The sequence below is a fragment of the Salvelinus sp. IW2-2015 genome, linkage group LG9 (assembly GCF_002910315.2).
Source record: "Salvelinus sp. IW2-2015 linkage group LG9, ASM291031v2, whole genome shotgun sequence".
Taxonomy (NCBI): domain Eukaryota; kingdom Metazoa; phylum Chordata; class Actinopteri; order Salmoniformes; family Salmonidae; genus Salvelinus; species Salvelinus sp. IW2-2015.
Window position 1 is genome coordinate 25,060,856 of NC_036849.1, and position 19,491 is coordinate 25,080,346.

The window sequence follows — 19,491 nt, forward strand, 5'->3', positions numbered from 1 at the left end:
AGTAGAAAAAGATTTGGTCAAGGGGGAGGGATCTGAGAGGAGTGGTGTGAGTAGTAGATATGTACCAGTACAGAGGGATGGGCCAAAAAGTGATATATGTTTCAGTAAGATTGGATTTTTGGAATTTATAGTAATGGTTATCAACTGTACAGCAGGGATGGAAAGTAAGTCGCAGAAAATAGAGGCTGTGGTGCAGCTGCAGAGAGGTATTTGTGTGTGCGAGACACAGTGTGTCAAGTGMTTGTGTCCCATCCTTTCAGGCTGTTGGCCTGAAGTATGACTAAATGCCTTTAAATAGTGGAGTATGGCGTTTATTATTATTTTTGTGTGTAGTGTTAGATGGTAGGGTATTTGTTTAGTTTTTTTAGATAAAAAAAACACCAAATTAAGCAAAGTATAAGGGAGTTATACTCCAGTTTAGTAGATGGCGGTAATGCAACATTTATTGGATGCCTACCGCCGTTAAACCTAATCGAAGACAACTAATTTGTCCTTTCACAGTTTCCGTAGTAGTGTTTTACGTCCAGTACGTCCGGAAAACAAGAAAAAAGCGATCCAATGCTTTAAGAGGTCGCAGTCAGATCGAGGACAATATCACAACAACAAACCTGGTTTCGAATTTTGGTAGGTAGAATAGTACGAAGTGTTTGCCTCTCCATGCTGCTGTGCCGCATTTCAGCAGTGAGCCAGAGCGTAGCGAGATGGGGAACGAGTGTTCGGAGAGGCGCCCTTCTCCACCCCGCACTCTCCTTCAACTCCAACCGTTGTCAAAATGTCAGCTCCACCGAAGGTACCGTTCACCCTGCAGCCGCCCAGGGTMCCGGGCCGTACCGCGACAGCGTGTTGCTTCCCCGTACTGAATTCCCCATGAAACTAACCGGACAGAATCTCATAGACCGGGAGGTACAGATACAACAGGTAAGAAGAGTGCTCTAGTCTAGCTTGCTAATGTCATACTAACTAGTTAGTTAGCTTACCAGTGAGCCACATGTTTCGAAACGGGCGCGTGTGACCGATTGCWAAGGAATGTCAGATAAACAAACAAGAGGTTTACTAGCCACTGCAAGACTCATTTTGGTTGGCTAACTAACTAACCTTTCTCAATGAGACGGTGTCTGAAATTCAGCTATGTGCCTGTGTTATGACTATAGACTTGACAGTAATATGTCAGTGTATTGATTCTGTCTGTGTCTAGGAGTGTGGCTTTGCAGAACTCTACTCATGGCAGAGAGAGAGGAAGGCAAAGAAGGAATACTGTCTCCARGATGGCCCCCCATACGCCAACGGGGACCCACATGTGGGACATGCCCTCAATAAGGTGTTGTTATTTGCTACATTTGACATTCTAGTCATTTAGCAGAGAATCCAGCTGTGCATTATTTCTCAACTGGACTTGAAACCAGAACAGAGATTAATCAGTGCTGGCTCTCACTGGCAAGACAAGGCCTTTATCATAATGATTCTTTGGTGTTGTTTGTTCCAGATCCTCAAAGACATCCAGAACCGCTTTGAGATGCTGAGGGGGAAACAGGTTCACTATGTCCCAGGCTGGGACTGCCATGGGCTACCCATTGAGCTGAAGGCACTGGGAGAGCTGGGAACCAGTGGACTGAGCCCTCTGCAGATAAGACAGAAAGGTCAGTGAGGCAGGGAACAGACAGCTGATATATTACTGGTCACTTATTGTGGATGGATGGAACTGACTAGGTATCAAACCCAGGTCACCAGTGAGACCTGGCAAGGATCATGTTAGCCTATTAAGCTGAAAGTGTAGGCTGTTAAAAGCGTAGGCATTCGCTTTTGGAGCTTACACAAATATTCACATCTCAGACAAAATTACTCACCGCATGACTGTGGTTCACTGAAACACAAAAACAGCTCTGCCTATTGATTTAACAGAATCTGATATCCCCCTGTGTATGTATYACACCAGTGTCTGTTGATGAACTGTGGTCCCCTCTGCTCTCCAGCCCGGGAGTTTGCGAAGGGGGCTATCGCTCGTCAGCGCGCTGCCTTCCAGCGCTGGGGCGTGATGGCGGACTGGGATAAGTGCTACTACACCTTTGATGGGACTTATGAGGCAGCTCAGCTTAAGGTCTTCCAGGACATGCACAGCAAGGTGGGATATATTCTATCAATTTGGGTCAGCCTGCCTCTCTAGAAGATCTGACATTCATTATTTCACTTGCTCGCTCTCTCTCCCCCAGGAGCTAACTGTTTGTTCTTGTGTTGTAATTTCTAGGGTCTGATCTACCAGGACTACAAGCCAGTTTTCTGGTCTCCTTCCTCCAGGTAGGCAGCACTTAGTGYCTTCTGGATATAGTCTCTGCTACATAGCTCTTCCACATACTTTTGGCCATGTAGTGTATGTGGATACCCCTTCAAATTAGTGGATTTGGCTATTTCAGCCACACCCATTGCTGACAGGTGTATTTTATTTATTTAACCTTTATTTAACTAGGCAAGTCAGTTAAGAACAAATTCTTATTTACAATGARGGCCTAGGTAGTATATGGGGCTTTGGTGATAAAACAGATGGTACTGTGATAGACTACATCCAATTTGCTGAGTAGACTGTTGGGGGCTATTTTGTAAACGTGGTTTAACTGCCTTGTTCAGGGGGGGCAGAGCTACAGTTTTTTACCTTGTCAGCTCGGGGATTCGATCTTGCAACCTTTCGGTTACAAGTCCAAAGCTCTAACCACTAGGCTTCCTGCCGCCCATGAAGTTGAAGCAAAGCAGTGTGACAAAAACAACAACACAGAGTTACACATAATCAAATGTACAGTCAATAACACAAAATAAAATAAAAATCTATAGATCTGTAGAAGAGTAGGGAGGTAGGCAATAAATAGGCCCTAGAGTTGAAAATAATTACAATTTAACATTAATACTGGAGTGATAGATGTGCAAGTAGAGATACTGGGGTGCAAAAGAGCAAGAGGGTAAATAATATGGGGATGAGGTAGTCYGGTGTGCTATTTACAGATTGGCTGTGTACTGGTACAGTGATCGGTAAGCTGCTCAGATAGCTGATGCTTAAAGTTAGAGAGGGAGATGTAAGACTCCAGCTTCAGTGATTTTTGTAATTCGTTRGTCCAGTCATTGGCAGCTGAGAACTGGAAGGAAAGGCAGCCAAAGGAAATGTTGGCTTTGGGGATGACCAGTGAGATATACCTGCTGGAGCGCGTGCTACGGGTGGGTGTTGCTGTGGTGAACAGTGATCTGACATAAGGCAGGGCTTTACCTAGCAAAGACTTATAGATGACCTGGAGCCAGTGTGTTTGGCGACGGATAGGTAGTGAGGGCCAGCCAACGAGAGCATACAGGTTGCAGTGGTGGGTAGTATATGTTGCTTTGGTGATAAAACAGATGGTACTGTGATAGACTACATCCAGTTTGCTGAGTAGAGTGTTGGGGGGTATTTTGTAAACGAAATCGCCGAAGTCAAGGATCAGTAGGATAGTCAATTTTACGAYGGTATGTTTGGCAGCATGAGTGAAGGATGCTTTGTTGCGAAATAGGAAGCCGATTCTAGATTTCATTTTGGATTGGAGATGCTTAATGTGAGTCTGGAAGGAGAGTTTACAGTCTAACCAGACATCTAGGTATTTGTAGTTGTCCACATATTCTAGGTCAGAACCGTCCAGAGTAGTGATGCTAGTCGGGCGGGAGGGTGCGGGCAGCAATTTGTTGAAGAGCATGCACTTAGTTTTACTAGCATTTAAAAGCAGTTGGAGGCCATGGAAGGAGTGTTGTATGGCGTTGAAGCTCGTTTGGAGGTTTTTTAGCACAGTGTCCAAAGAAGGGCCAGAAGTATACAGAATGGTGTCGTCTGCGTAGAGGTGGATCAGAGAATCACCAGAAGCAAGAGCGACATCATTGATATATACAGAGAGAGGAGTCGGCCCGAGAATRGAACCCTGTGGCACCCGCATAGACTGCCAGAAGTCCAGACAACAGGCCCTCCGATTTGACACACTGAACTCTGAGAAGTAGTTGGTGAACCAGGCGAGGCAGTCATTTGGGAAAGCCAAGGCTATTGAGTCTGCCGATAAGAATGCGGTGATTGACAGAGTCGAAAGCCTTGGCCAGGTRGATGAAGACGGCTGTACAGTTCTGTCTCTTATCGATGGTGGTTAGGATATCGTACATAAGTAAAAAAAATAAAAACGTTTTTAAAACAGATAACAAAAACTTCTAATTATAAATGAATTGATCAGTAACCATGATCACCATGCGCAATGTCAAGCATCGGCTGGGGTGATGTAAATCTTGCCGCCATTGGACTCTGGAGCAGTGGAAACACATTCTCTGGAGTAATGAATCACGCTTCAGCATTTGGCACTCTGACAGACGAATCTCCATAGACAATTATTCCTCCGTAGAAAAGATTGTGAACAGCCTTTCAAATTAGTGGATTCGGCTATTTTTCGATTCCACCAATGGCGTGCTCCTGGCGGATGTCAGCATAGTGCCAACTGTAAGGTTTGGTGATGGAGGAATAATGTTGAGGCTGTTTTTCAAGGCTGTTGGGGCTGTTTTTCAAGGCTGTTTTTCATGGTTTGGGCTAGGCCCAGTTAAGATTTAGTTCTAGTTAAGATTTACGCTACAGCATACAATGACATTCTTGACGATTCTGTGCTTCCAACTTTGTGGCAACAGTTTGGGTAAAGCCCTTTACTGTTTCAGCATGACAATGCCCCCGTGCACAAAGCGAAGTCCATACAGAAATGGTTTGTCCAGATTGYTGTGGAAGAACTTGACTGACCTGCACAGAACCCTGACCTCAACCCCATCAAACACCTTTGGGATGAATTGGAACGCCGACTGCGAYCCAGGCCTAATCGCCCAACATCAGTGCCTGACCTCACTAAAACTCTTGTGGCTGAATGGAAGCAAGTCCCCGCAGCAATGTTCCAACATCTGGTGGAAAACCTTCCCAGAAGAGTGGAGGCAGTTATAGCAGCAAAGGGGGGGACCAACTCCATAATAATGCCCATGGTCTTGGAATGAGATGTTCGGCGTGTCCACATTCTTTTGGCCATGTAGTGTATCTCTGCTGCGTATCTCCTCCCCACCCCTCCTTTRATTCTCCTCCTCTTTACCTCTAATTCTTCCCCTCTCTCTCTCTCTCTCCCCAGGACAGCTCTTGCAGAGGCAGAGTTGGAGTATAACCCACAGCACGTGAGCAAAGCAATCTACGCCACCTTCGCCCTGGCCACCCTGCCCCCTAAGATGGCGGAAGCTGTAGGGGAGTTGGGCAGCATTTCTGTGTTGGTGTGGACCACCCAACCATGGACCATCCCAGCCAACCAGGCTGTCTGCTTTATGCCCAATGCCCAGTAAGTGCTACTGTCAACAGACATCCCCCCACACACATACCTGCACCTTCAGTACTATACGGTATAACTCCCATCTTTTGTAAATGTGTTCTAATATCTCACACACAGGTACTCAGTAGTGAAGAGGAGAGACAGCTCACAGCTCCTCCTAGTGGCCACTGAGCGCGTTTCCAGCCTGGCAACACTGCTGAGCACAGAGCTGGAGAGTGTGGGCACTTTCACAGGTAAACTGGACACACACACACACTCAGACAGACAGACACATAAACATTGTCATGTCACTCTGTCACTTTCTCTTCCCATCCCCACCTCCAGGTGCAGAACTTGAGGGAGGAGTCTGCCAGCATCCCACCATTCCCAGGAAGGAGGTTCCATTGCTTCCAGCCAATTTTGTGACCATGGGCAAAGGAACGGGATTGGTCCACACAGCTCCTGCCCATGGGATGGAGGACTACAGTGTGGCCTCACACTTTAAACTGTCAGTGGTGCGTTCCTTTAGTTGACTAATATATCAATGGGATTGACAGAACAATATGAGTTGGCCAACTTCAAAAACATTCTGGCTTCCAGGCTAAAAGTCTTCATGAACTTCCAATGACATCTGTCCTAGAGATGGGCATGGTTTGTATTTCTATTAAGGATTCCCATTAGCTCATCCTGGGGTCCAATCTCTTCCTGGGGTTAATCAAATGTCCGAACGGATGTTAGTATTCGATTACTTGAGTGGGTGTTCATTTTCAGAGTGAACAAATTTAAGAACTATTTTAACAATGAAAAAGCTTTGTCTAAATTACATTATCCTTGTGACATTTTTACCTGCAATGATATACCAAAGAGTTTAATAACCACTACATTTGAAATTCCTAATTTAATGAAACTGCAAACTTTTGAGTGTAGTTTTTATAATGGTGCATTACATTGCTATTGCCCCACTTCAAATAGCAATTACAGGTGCTCATCTAAGAGTTTCCACAATACCTGACACAGATCAACGCAAAACACTCACCAGAAAAACTTTTTGTAACAATCAGTTATATCTTAGCGAAAATCACACTTCTCTTTCACTGTTGCTGTTAGCCAAACTACTGAAGTAAAGCAGCATGGCCGCTGTTTACCTCTGCCYTGTGCATTTGTGTCGTTCTGATTGGTCGGTAGTTTATCGTTTTTTTTCTGTGTAATTCTTTAAATAACAATGAGAATTTCGACTCCGTATATCTGAACGTCATGATATTATTCGAATAGTAAAATCATTTAAATTACCCACCCCTAATTTGTATGGCTGTGTGTGTTTCCTCTGTTCTAGGAGTGTATCGTGGATGAGGAAGGCAGATTCACTGAGCTGGCTGGGCCTGAGCTACAGAGTCTGTCTGTGATGGGGGAGGGCAACGATACAGGTAGGAAGAAATGGTGTGAGAGAGACGGGGAGGAGAATGCTTAACTTGTATTGTCTAGTTTAAGTTCTTGCTCTCTTTGTACAAGCTTTTGTGTGTGTTTTGTGTGCATGTCAGTGATCTCCATGCTGAAGGCTGTCGGTTCTCTAGTGAAGGAGGAGGAGTGTGTCCACAGTTACCCGTACGACTGGAGGAGTAAAGAGCCTGTAGTCATCAGACCCAGCAAACAGTGGTTCATTAACATCGCCAGCCTCAAAGACAAGGCCAAGGTAGGAATCACACACTGAGGATAACTCTTACAAACAGGGATGAATCTCAGTTCTCACTGCGATACATTGAGAATGATTCTTTCAAACAGGTGATGATTGTCACTCGCATACACTTAGAACAGGTCCCACTCAGTAAGTTAGACTCTTAGAAACTGAGAATGATTCTTCTTATATCAAATCATCAAATCAAGTTTATTTTATATAGCCCTTCGTACATCAGCTATTATCTCGAAGTGCTGTACAGAAACCTAGCCTAAAACCCCAAACAGCAAGCAATGCAGGTGTAGAAGCACGGTGGCTAGGAAATACTCCCTAGAAAGGCCAAAACCTAGGAAGAAACCTAGAGGGGAACCAGGCTATGAGGGGTGGCCAGTCCTCTTCTGGACTGGCCACCAGTCCAGAAGAGGACTGGTGGCCAGAGCAGGGATCAACTAAATTCAGCTGCAGGGTGATTTCTTTCTTCTTCAGCGGATGGTCAGGGGGCTGGAACATAATTACAAATCATTTGTAGACTGCAAGAAGTCCAAAGAGAGAGAATATTTGACTAAAACATTTAGTTGTGGAACCCTGCTCTAGAGGATTAAGAAACTCGTTCTGACTGTGTGTAGGAAGCGCTGGCTAAGGTGCGTGTGATCCCAGAATCGGCGAGGGGCAGTCTGTTGGCCCACCTGGACAGAAGACCGTACTGGTGTATCTCACGCCAGAGGAGCTGGGGTGTGCCCATACCTGTGTTCTACCACAAGGAGACAGGAGAGCCTCTCATTAACAAGTAACTACACACCCACAAACATTCTCAAACACACACACACACACACACAACGCCACCCCGCTCTGACCCCTGCACTCTCCCCCTAAAGGCACACTGTATCCCATGTGACCCAGCTGTTCTCAGAGAAGGGCAGTGACTGCTGGTGGGAGCTSCCCCTGGAATCTCTACTGCCACCAGAGGTGCTCAAGAAGGTGAGTCACCGCAGCACTTCCACTCACAAGTCAGTGAATATGGTTGTATGATTAAAAGAGGATTTTAGCACCTTGTGTGTGTGAAAGTTAATGTATGTATGTGTGTGTTTGTCAGAGTAAAGCAGGAGAGGTAACCGACTACGAGCGTGGAGATGATGTGTTGGACATCTGGTTTGACAGTGGAACCTCCTGGGCTGCTGTTCTTGAAGGTGAGGCTCTGTTTAGCTAACCTGGCGCAGCTACGTACTATATCTGCCAAGTATTCTTACACTAGCAATTACACGCTGTGTCTGAAGGTTGTTTTCTTAGCTAGGCCTAGCTAAATCACAATTTGCTAAGTGTCCTTACTGCACTAACCAGTTATTGAATACTGTACAAACTGCCTGGTAATGCTATCTCTCTCTGGCACATGGCTTATCGTGAATTGTTTATGCATTAAAAATGACTTCTCTCGTATGAAGCGTGTCTAGTACTCGTATATCAGCCATTAGCTTTATCCCTCTCTGGAACACGCTGTGAKACCTTACTGAAGTGTTTTATAGTCAGATAATGAGGAAGACTTTAATTTGTTTGGATATTGTTCTTGTTGTGGCATTTGGCAAGACTGACATCCAACATACAGCCACACAATTTCCCAAGGTTTACCCATGTTGTGTTTTCAGAAATGAAGGAGGAGAGTGACACTGACTCTGAGTCACGGCTCAGCTGGCTCCCTACCTCCCTACGCAAACCCCTGGTGCCAGGTTAATAACCCCCAGACCCCTCTTCTACTCATCCCTCCTTCCCCCCCTTTTCTACTCATCCCTCCTCCCCCCTTTTCTACTCATCCCTCCTTTCTTTCTCTCACTATCCCCCCCTCTCTCTCTCTTTCTCTCTGACTCTCTCCTGCTCTCTTCCCCTTCTCGCCTCAGCATGTGGGACTCTGAGCACCTTGTTTGGGAGCTGAGCACCTTAACCAATCTTTATCTATAAGATTCACTCCCTGGCTGTGCTCTCTGTTTAGTCAGCAGTCTCTTTGGCAGCAAGGGAGGATCTCCCCCTGAAAGCCTGGTGGCTGTATCTGTGCTACTGTCTAAGGCAGGAGCACTACGGTCTCTAAGCCTCTCTCCAACCTCTACAGTACCCCGTGGCTTTGGAAGGCTGCCTCGCCATGTAACGTTTCTGCACTGTCTCTTTCAAGGCTGGCCAAGGTGGAATGTCTGTCGCTACTATTTTCATGCAGGGCATTGGTCAAGGCATGYTGGTACAATCTCGGTATACTTGTCATACATTGTCTCAATGTCCTCACTACCAGTGGCTGTGGTCTCTGTCCCTCTAGACTTGTCCTACCTCTTGTGGACAAAGACAGTGAAGTTCCCCTGATACTAACCATCTGGCTTTCCTCTCTGTTCGCATGAATTGGTTAAGAAKAAAACACTGCAAAGAACTAAACATGTTTTTCCGCTCTCTCTCTCTCTCGCTTTCTCTCTCCCTCTCTCTCGTCAGACTCGAGGGCTGATGTGTATGTGGAGGGAAAGGACCAGATAGGTGGTTGGTTCCAGTCCTCTCTGCTCACCAGTGTTGCCGTGCAGAAAATGGCACCCTACAAGTCAGTGAAATACTTTTTATATCTATGTGTGCTTGTTGTAAATGTGTCCGTAAGAAAGCCAGAGAAGAATCTGTATTCATAACTTTCTCTCTCAGGGCTCTGATGATACATTTCTTTCTCTCTCAGGGCTCTCATGATACATGACTTTGTGATAAGTGAGAAAGGAGAGAAGATGTCCAAGTCTTTAGGCAACGTAGTAGACCCCGATACAGTCATCCACGGGGGGGAGGTGAGAGGCTGTGGATGAGACCTAACCTTTCTGGAGAAACATACACACACTCCCGGGGTGGTCTACAGTGTTAGCCTTTAAAGGCTTTCACCCAACCCCACTCTCCTATCTCTTTCCCTCTATTTKTCCCAGGACCCCAGTGTGTCTCCTGCCTATGGAGTGGATGTGTTGCGTTGGTGGGTGGCAGAGTCCAACGTCTTCTCTGAGGTCCAGATCGGCCCCAACGTGCTCAACTCAGCCAGAGACAGCATCAATAAGGTGAGTCTCATGGTGTCTACTATCTGTGAGTCTGTCTGAAAAAAGGTCTATCTGTGTAGAAGTCTCGTTACCTGCTTCTCCACACTGCTGTAATAACTCTTCCTCATCTCMTTCTAGTTGAGGAATACCCTGAAGTTCTTGCTAGGGAATCTGCAGGGTTTTGACCCTCGAACTCAGGCAGTGGACCCTAAAGAAATGCACTACATCGACCAGTACCTACTGCACCTTCTACGGAACTACAGTATGAAGATGACAGATGCCTACAATGATTTTGGTGCGGGCAGGGCCATCCGCCTGCTCCAAGCCTTCATCACCAGAGACCTCTCCAAGTTCTACTTCAGCATCATCAAGGACAGGTACTGATACTCTTGCTAAATACTACTACCACTACTATTGTTATTACATTGTCTACTACTACTCTGTTACACTTATGACAACACTATAATGACTAATGTCATTGCTACTATATGGCACTATTAATAGTCTGTTACTCTCTCCCTCTCCCAGGCTGTACTGTGATCCTGAGGACTCGTTGGGTCGGCGGTCCTGTCAGACGGTTCTAGAGGAGATTCTGGACGGAGTGACGCGCTCCATCGCTCCTATCCTACCTCACCTGGCCGAAGAGGTCTACTTACACGCCCCAGGACATAACGGTATGGCCTTATGTGTGCGTGCGTGCCTGCCTGTACCTGTGTGTGTGTGTGTGTCTCAGTGACTGAAAGTCTCTATCTTCAGAGGGGGAGACCCTGTTCAGGAGTGGCTGGATTAAGAGCAGTCCTGTGTGGCGGAGGCCGGGATTGGAGGAAGCCGTGGAGGGGGCATGCGCTATCAGGGATTCCTTCCTGTCCTCTATCCCAGGACGCAATGCAGCCGAATATGAGCTGACCATAGAGATTGAGCCTGGCCTACTGTTTGAACTCATTGAGGTAAGGGGGCAGAATGCGCTSTCTGATGTCCTCCTCATAATCACTATACCAGAAACGGCTGAGATGTAGTTGTATGGAAGTGACGGTCTTTCAGGTCTCAGAAAGGCGACTCCAAGTTGGCTACCACAAACTTTAKCTATCTAATCTCTCTCTTTCTCAGTCTCTCCAAGACGAACCTACTTCCTCTTACTCTCAGCTAACAGAGCTGATGATGTCATCGCAGACAACCCTGACTAGCGCCCTGCCCAGAGACCTGCCCGCTGATGCCCTCATCAGCAACGGCAGTTTCCTCATCAACCTTGAGGGTGAGTCCCAGCTAAGCTAACACTAGCACATTTACAATGCTGTAGTAGCTGAATCCCAAATGAAACTCGGGGTTCTATAGGGCTCCCGAGTGGCGCAGCGGTCTAAGGCACTGCATCTCAGTGCTAGACGCATCACTACAGTCCCTGGTTCGAATCCAAGCTGCATCACATCCGGCCGTGATTGGGAGTCCCATAGGGCGGCGCACAATTTGCCCAGCGTCGTCCGGGTTTGGACGGGGTAGGCCGTCATTGTAAATAAGAATGTGTTCTTAACTGGCTTGCCTAGTTAAATAAAGGTTACTTTAAAAATGTTTTTTATATACAATCATATCCGCTTTAGCTGACATCCACAAAGCGGTTGTTTTGGCAGTGTAGGAGGTAGAACTGGGTTGGAGCTGTCAAATCCACAAGCAGCTCCTGGCATTATACCTAAAGCGGACGTTGCCATTGGCTGCACGGAGTCCCATTAAGAAATCCCATGCAGCCTTGTTTACAAGTTTGAACACTAGAATGTGAGATGTAATCTACACCTTTATTAAGATGATGCAAATCCTCATTATTTAGTTTAAGGATTTTTTTTATTTGAGCATCATTATTTCTATATAGCCTACACTTTCTCATTCTGAACTTGTAACGCGAGTGGGATGGGTGTGGCTTTGTGACACTGATCAAGATAAGCTGCTCACCAATTTGACAGCTCCAACACAGTTAATAGCCCATTTATACTTGCTCTAGCAATGTGATCCGGAGGCTCCGTAGGGAGGGTTTGACACAGTTGGTGGGGCAGGAGGTCCTGTATAAACACTCACTTTCTTGACAACAGCTCTGCTCAGCGAAGCTCAAGAAGTATGAATGCTCTGACTACCTCTACGGCGGCCGCATCGCGGTGAATTCTGTACAGCCACTGCAGGTGTCGGATTGACCTTTTAGGCCTACACCTATATTGTGTTTATACAGGACCTACTGCCCCCACCTACCYTCAACTAATCATGTACAWATGGAGCTATAAGGAGTCCTCCACATTGTTACAAATTTTGGGAAGTGCACGGCGATGAGGCTCCAGAAACTACGAAATTGCATCACACCCACCTTACGGAGCCTCTGGATCGCCAACCCGGAGCAGGCATGTATTGGCTTTTACACCTCAGACTAGTGTTGACCTGTATACTGAAACTTCTGTACTTTTTGAAACTAGAATATGAAAAGGGTTCGTACTATAATTTTTGTTACTTTCTAGAAGTGGCGCGTGGGTAAAATCACATGGGAAGCCAAGCCAGAAATAAAAACTAAAAAGCCATATTACAACCAGTGATGTAGTGGAGGGTGAACACTGTTTACACCTTTTTTTATTTGTGAAAAAGCATTTATTCACCTTTTTGGTTACCACTGCTCTAGAAAGTTGAGTGAAGTTCAATCTCGTGCTTCACTCGATGGGRTGATAATTCTAAGTGGCAAAAACAGCAGATGTTATTGCAGGTGTAGCGAAATGCTTGTGCTTCTAACAGTGCAGTAATATCTAACAAGTAATATCTAACAATTTCACAACAATACACACAAATCTAAAGTAAAGGAATGGAATTAAGAATATATAAATATTTGGATGAGCAATGTCAGAGCGGCATAGACTAAGAATAGAATACAGTATATACATATGAGATTAATAATGTTTACACYTTTTTGCATTACTTAAGTGGCCAGTGATTTCAAGTCTATGTATATAAGGCAGCAGCAGCCTCTAATGTGCTAGTGATGGCTGTTTAACAGTCTGATGGCCTTGGGATAGAAGCTGTTTTTCAGGCTCTGTCGCAGCTTTGATGCAGCTGTACTGACCTCGCCTTCTGGATGATAGCAGGGTGAACAGGCAGAGGCTCAGGTGGTTGTAGGTGTCCTGGAGGGCAGGTAGTTTGCCCCTGGTGATGCATTGGGTAGACCACACTACCCTCTGGAGAGCCCTGCGGTTGTGGACWGTACAGTTGCCGTACCAGGTGGTGATACAGGATGCTCTCAATTGTGCATCTGTAAAAGTTTGAGGGTTTTAGGTACCAAGTCAAATTTCTTCAGTCTCCTGAGGTTGAAGAACCACACTGTCTGTGTTGGTGGACCAGTTATGTGTATGCTGGGGAAATTGAAGCTTTCCACTAGAGGTCGACCGATTTTATGATTTTTCAACGCCGATAACGATTTATTGGAGGACCAAAAAAGCCGATGCRGATTTAAAAAWATATATATATAAAAAATAATTTCAATGTAAAATATATATAAAAAAAATATGTATTTGTGATAATGACAATTACAACAATATTGAATGAACACTTATTTTAACTTAATATAATACATCAATAAAATCAATTTAGCCTCAAATAAATAATGAAACATGTTCAATTTGGTTTAAATAATGCAAAAACAAAGTGTTGGAGAAGAAAGTAAAAGTGCAATATGTGCCATGTAAGAAAGATAACGTTTAAGTTCCTTGCTCAGAACATGAGAACATATGAAAGCTGGTGGTTCCTTTTAACATGAGTCTTCAATATTCCCAAGTAAGAAGTTTTAGGTTGTAGTTATTATAGGACTATTTCTCTCTATACGATTTGTATTTCATATACCTTTGACTATTGGATGTTCTTATAGGCACTTTAGTATTGCCAGTGTAACAGTATAGCTTCCATCCCTCTCCTCGCCGCTACCTGGGCTCGAACCAGGAACACATCGACAACAGCCACCCTCGAAGCAGCGTTACCCATGCAGAGCAAGGGGAACAACTACTCCAAGTCTCAGCGCGAGTGACGTTTGAAACGCTATTAGCGCGCACCCCGCTAACTAGCTAGCCATTTCACATRGGTTACAKCAGCCTAATCTCGGGAGTTGATAGGCTTGAATTCATAAACAGCAGAGCTGCTGGCAAAACGCACGAAAGTGCTGTTTGAATGAATGCTTACGAGCCTGCTGGTGCCCACCATCGCTGTCAGACTGCTCTATCAAATCATAGACTTAATTATAACATAACACACAGAAATACGAGCCTTAGGTCATTAATATGGTTGAATCCGGAAACTATCATCTCGAAAACAAAACATTTATTCTTTCAGTGAAATACGGAACCGTTCCGTATTTTATCTAACGGGTGGCATCCATCAGTCTAAATATTCCTGTTACATTACACAACCTTCAATGTTATGTCATAATTACGTAAAATTCTGGCAAGTTAGTTCGAAATGAGCCAGGCGGCCCAAACTGTTGCATATACCCTGACTGCGTGCAATGAACGCAAGAGAAGTGACACAATTTCACCTGGTTAATATTGCCTGCTAACCTGGTTTTCTTTTAGCTAAATATGCATGTTTAAAAATATATACTTCTGTGTATTGATTTAAAAAAAGGCATTGATGTTTATGGTTAGGTACATGTTGGAGCAACGACAGTCCTTTTTCGCGAATGCGCACTGCATCGATTATATGCAACGCAGGACAAGCTAGATAAACTAGTAATATCATCAACCATGTGTAGTTATAACTAGTGATTATGATTGATTGATTTTTATAAGTTAAGTTTAATGCTAGCTAGCAACTTACCTCGGCTTCTTACTGCATTCGCGTAACAGGCGGGCTCCTCGTGAGGCAGGTGGTTAGAGTGTTGGACTAGTTAACCGTAAGGTTGCAAGATTGAATCCCTGAGCTGACAAGGTAAAAATCTGTCGTTCTGCCCCTGAACAAGGCAGTTAACCCACCGTTCCTAGGCCGTCATTGAAAATAAGAATGTGTTTTTAACTGATTTGCCTAGTTAAAAAAAGGTTACATATAACTTGCCTGACACCCTAGACCCACTTCAATTTGCTTACCGTCCCAATAGAGTCACAGACGATGCAATCGCCATCGCACTGCACACTGCCCTATCCCATCTGGACAAGAGGAATACCTATGTAATAATGCTGTTCATTGACTATAGCTGAGCAATCAACACCCTAGTACCCTCCAAGCTCATCATTACGCTTAAGGCCCTGGGTCTGAACCCAGCCCTCTGCAACTGGGACCTGGACTTCCTGACGGGCCGCCCCCCCAGGTGGTGAAAGTAGGAAACAACACCACTTCACTGATCCTCAACACTGGGGCCCCACAAGGGTGTGTGCTCAGCCCCCTTCTGTACTCCCTGTTCACRCATGACTGCGTGGCTACACATTCCTCCAACTCAAATCATCAAGTTTGCAGACAACACAGCAGTAGTAGGCCTGATTACCAACAATGARGAGAGCCTACAGGGAGGTGGTGAGGGCCCTGGGATTGTGGTGCCAGGATAATAAAACTCACCCAATGTCAACAAAACAAAGGAGCTGATTGTGGATTTCAGGACACAGCAGAGGGAGCACCCCCTATCCACATCGACGGGACCGCAGTGGAGGTGGAAAGTAGAGGTCGACCGATTTAATTAGGGACGATTTTCAAGTTTTCATAACAATTGGTCATTTTGGATGCGATTTTTGCCTTTTTTTTTTCTTTTTTTTTTATTAAAAAAAAATAATATTTTAACACCTTTATTTAACTAGGCAAGTCAGTTAAGATCAAATTCTTATTTACAATGACGGCCTAAGTTAGGTGATATGATCCTTGACTAGTCTCCCAAAGCTCTTCATGGTGACAGAAGTTAGTGCTACAGGGCGATAGTCATTTAGTTCAGTTACCTTTGCTTTCTTGGATGCAGGAGACACAGATAGGATACAAYCAGAGAGAGATTAGTAGTACAGTGGTTCCCATACTTGGGGTCGGGATTCATATGGGGTCCCCTAAAGTTGAAATTATCAAACACATTAATAACTTGTTTATCTTTAAATGGGTATAGAATCCAATATTTTAGAGTAAACTTTTACTGTTAGAATGTACTTTAATGTCATTATGTGTTGGGACAGCCTGTGGGACCTAAAATTGATTGAAATATAAAACTGCTCTAAAGATAGTAGTGACACAAACAGTGGTGAGGCTGAGGCAGGCTGCCATGCAGGAGGCAGAGAGAGGAAGCAAACAGAGGTTACAGTGGTTCCCAAACTTGGTTGGTGGGGTCCTCTGAAATGTAAATGTGGTCCCCAGAGAATCTAATCTTAACACAATAACAAGTTCATCTTCAAATGGGTATATTGCCCTTCCAAGCAAAAAGGCAGTAACTGAGAAATTGCTTTTATTTACCTTGGTTTCACAGTAACTTTATGCAGTTACTGCTAACATGACCCCCATTTCCTCAAACACAATACGAGGTAGGATACTTGTCCACATATTTAAGCATGTATTTAATTTAGCAAAAATGACTAATTTTCAACCAAATGAGCAGTTACTGCCTTTTTTCTTGGTAGGGCAGTATAGACTACAACATTTTAGTTTCAACTAAGGGCTTTTTATACGGGTGCACTTTAGGTGTTTACAATACAGAATTGAATTACATGAGATACTAAGAACATGAACGTGATATGCATTTAGTCATCTTTTACTACAGAAAGTTACATTAGGCCTTCCCAATAGACCTGCATGAAAATGCAATCAAGCAATACAGTTCAAAAAATGTAATACGTTTTGGTTTATATCAGTGGTTGTTAGTCTTCTCTATAATTTACCCCTGCCCCTTTTTTTTTTACCACTACATCCCTGAATTACAACCTGTGTTGTGATAATTGCATTYTTTCCTCTATAACCTGTTAGTTCATATGCCTTCCCACTGTGATAATATAGGCCTAAGTCAGAGACAGAATAAATTCAGCCACACCTTTGTTTCATCACAAAGCCAGAGAGCAACATCCGGTTTAGTCCACAAAGCATATTGCATGTAATAAACAGTTACATGACCTACAGCATGGTCAAGCAAGTTAACGTTTGACATTTTCAGACTACTAAACAACTATTGATTTAGAACCATGGAAAGTTACCGCAAGTCACAAAGAAAACAGGAGCTGCCTCCACTATTCCAGCACCATTTCAGCAAATTGCTTTGTGAACGTTTCAACATCATCAAATCACTTATGCTTAGTCTAATACAGTGACAACTAAAAGATTCCAAAAACAATTTAGTCCAATCAACGTAAGATATCACATGGCTGTCCATGGTACTGATTTCTGTGTGTGCGTAAGTAGAAAAAACACAGTTGACTTACCCTACTTGTAGAGAAACGCCAATGCCATCCTCTCATGTTGCCCGAAACGGTTTATGACTCTGTCATACAGTACACACTTAGTCTTTGTTTTCCTAGGCTACCTGGCCAGGCCAGAGGCACAATGCATGGATTTATGGTTGGATCAGATTTGCCGTTATATTCATTGGCCAGTACTTAAAATTAAGTAAAACCACAAGTCCAAATCCCTATATCCGTCATATGGCTAATTTAGGAAATGTCCAATTTTAGCTAGCTAGCCACCAGAGGGCAACAATTACATTTTTTTCTGCCAATGAAGTTTGGGTTGATGTGATTGGTGTGAAGCCAAGTCCAAACTGGTTTCCCTTTACACTTTTGTTTTGGTGTGCCAGGACCATTCAGTTGAGCTCACTCAGTTTCTCAATGCTGATTGGCTATTATTATATACTTTTTTTTATTAAGGGAGGCCAAATTATTTGTAATCTGTAGCACCATGAAATCAGCCAAAACAAGCTCAATAACTCAGTGCATGCACACGCTCTTATTGAATATGCATTCATTCACCTGTATTGTGAATAGGCCTAGGCTACATCTTGATTTACTGTTCAAATAAATGATTACCATTATGTAGTTAAATTGATTGTGTAGTTGATTTATTAATGCATACATGGCTGTCTCTCCAAAACAATTGTCCCAAAGAAATCTAATGTAATATTGAACAGAGCAGTAGCTGAGTTTCTCTGTGACTTTGGCTAATATGCCTTTTTTCCCGCTGTGGTTTGTTTTTGTATTGTGATACTAAACCTGGTATCAGTATCTAAGTCAATTCTGGTATCGTGACCACTACCTCAGACACCTCCAAAACTTCAGCTATGTGGGTGTCTGCTATCGCCAGTTAACACTTGATCTGATTGAATCTTTGCCTTAGGCTTTTTTTTTTACAGGCAGCCCAATTCTGAACTTTGTTTTCACTAATTGGTCTTTTGACAAATCAGATCAGTTCTAAAAATAAAAAAGAGCTGATGTGATTGGTCAACACTAATTAGTGTTAGTGTAAAGAATATCAAAATTGGGCTGCCGGTTTAACGCAATCATAGTCTGTTCAAAACACCCAAGTATTTTAGGGGTCATACAGTAACCTGGTTCGTGTTCAAAACAAGACATTTTGTTGTGAAACGTTTTTCCTTGAAAAACATTTTAATATGGTGTCTGGTGTGCACTAATGAATATGACCTTTTATCCGCCCTAATCATAGGCCCTAGTAACCTTTTCTCTCTGTCCAATCAGGTGGGGTTATCCGTGAGGACAGTGCTTACCAAGTAGCGGCAGTGCCCACCTCCATGGCCCGGTGCCCGAGGTGCCGCCGGTACACCTCAAACTCTCCAGACTGCCCCTGCCCCCGCTGCCAGACCATCCTTACTAGGGCGCAGTGACATGTCCATCCGCACCATGACAACCTGCAAATTGCCCTCTGACCCGGTCTGTCTGCTTGAACTGACTCCAGACAACCAGGGGTCAACAAAGAAAGACCCTGCTTAGCAACGCACAGAGAGGGTTAACAGCCAGACATTTCTTCAGCTCTTCAACTGACATTGACTCTAGCATGTTGCCGCATGCAGTGAGGATGGATGGTTTACGATACAGGCTTCGTAAAACAAAGCACACATTTTATTTTGATAGAGGGAATTGTCTTAAGAGCTATGCAGTACTTTTGAGTTCATAAGACACCTCCCAAAGAAGGGCACATCAGTAAGGTTTCAGTGATGTTTCCTAGAAAGGGACATGTATTGATAGTCCTGGACCCCTCCTATGAGGCACAGAGTGCAGTAATATACCTACTAAGAGAATCAAGTCATCGGGTCTGTTATTGTATGTATTAGAAGGATATATAGGGGATGGTACAACACTGAGCGCTTTGTTTTTTATTTGTATTCATGTTTAATGATAATCTGTATAGTACTCCTGTCCACTTGTATCAAATAAAGGATTATCATTCAAATACACTCGGAAGCCAAATTGGTGCAATATTCATAAAAATCCTCTTAAACCAGTGATTCCTATCACCCTTTGAAAACCAAGGTGTCATTCAGTAGGGTACAAATATCTGAGTCTAC

General features: G+C 44.1%; 1 protein-coding gene across 2 annotated transcripts; it reads left to right on the top strand.

Annotated features, from left to right (window-relative positions):
* Positions 1-203: 203 nt before the first annotated feature.
* iars2 (isoleucyl-tRNA synthetase 2, mitochondrial) lies at positions 204-19,380 on the top strand. Of its 2 annotated transcripts, XM_023994782.2 has the most exons (22): positions 204-918; positions 1,196-1,318; positions 1,484-1,637; positions 1,971-2,119; positions 2,243-2,292; positions 5,145-5,345; positions 5,454-5,569; positions 5,661-5,830; positions 6,649-6,739; positions 6,854-7,005; positions 7,614-7,774; positions 7,863-7,965; positions 8,081-8,174; positions 8,628-8,708; positions 9,451-9,553; positions 9,680-9,782; positions 9,915-10,040; positions 10,158-10,396; positions 10,548-10,693; positions 10,776-10,966; positions 11,127-11,271; positions 18,665-19,380. In XM_023994782.2, exons 1-22 carry the CDS (start codon positions 658-660, stop codon positions 18,808-18,810), a joined length of 3,105 nt encoding a protein of 1,034 aa, XP_023850550.1. In that variant the 5' UTR covers positions 204-657; the 3' UTR covers positions 18,811-19,380. The 2 variants fall into 2 exon arrangements, with proteins under 2 accessions (XP_023850550.1, XP_023850551.1); XM_023994783.2 differs by lacking the exon at positions 8,628-8,708 and having other exon boundaries at positions 205-918.
* The last annotated feature ends 111 nt before the right edge of the window (positions 19,381-19,491 follow it).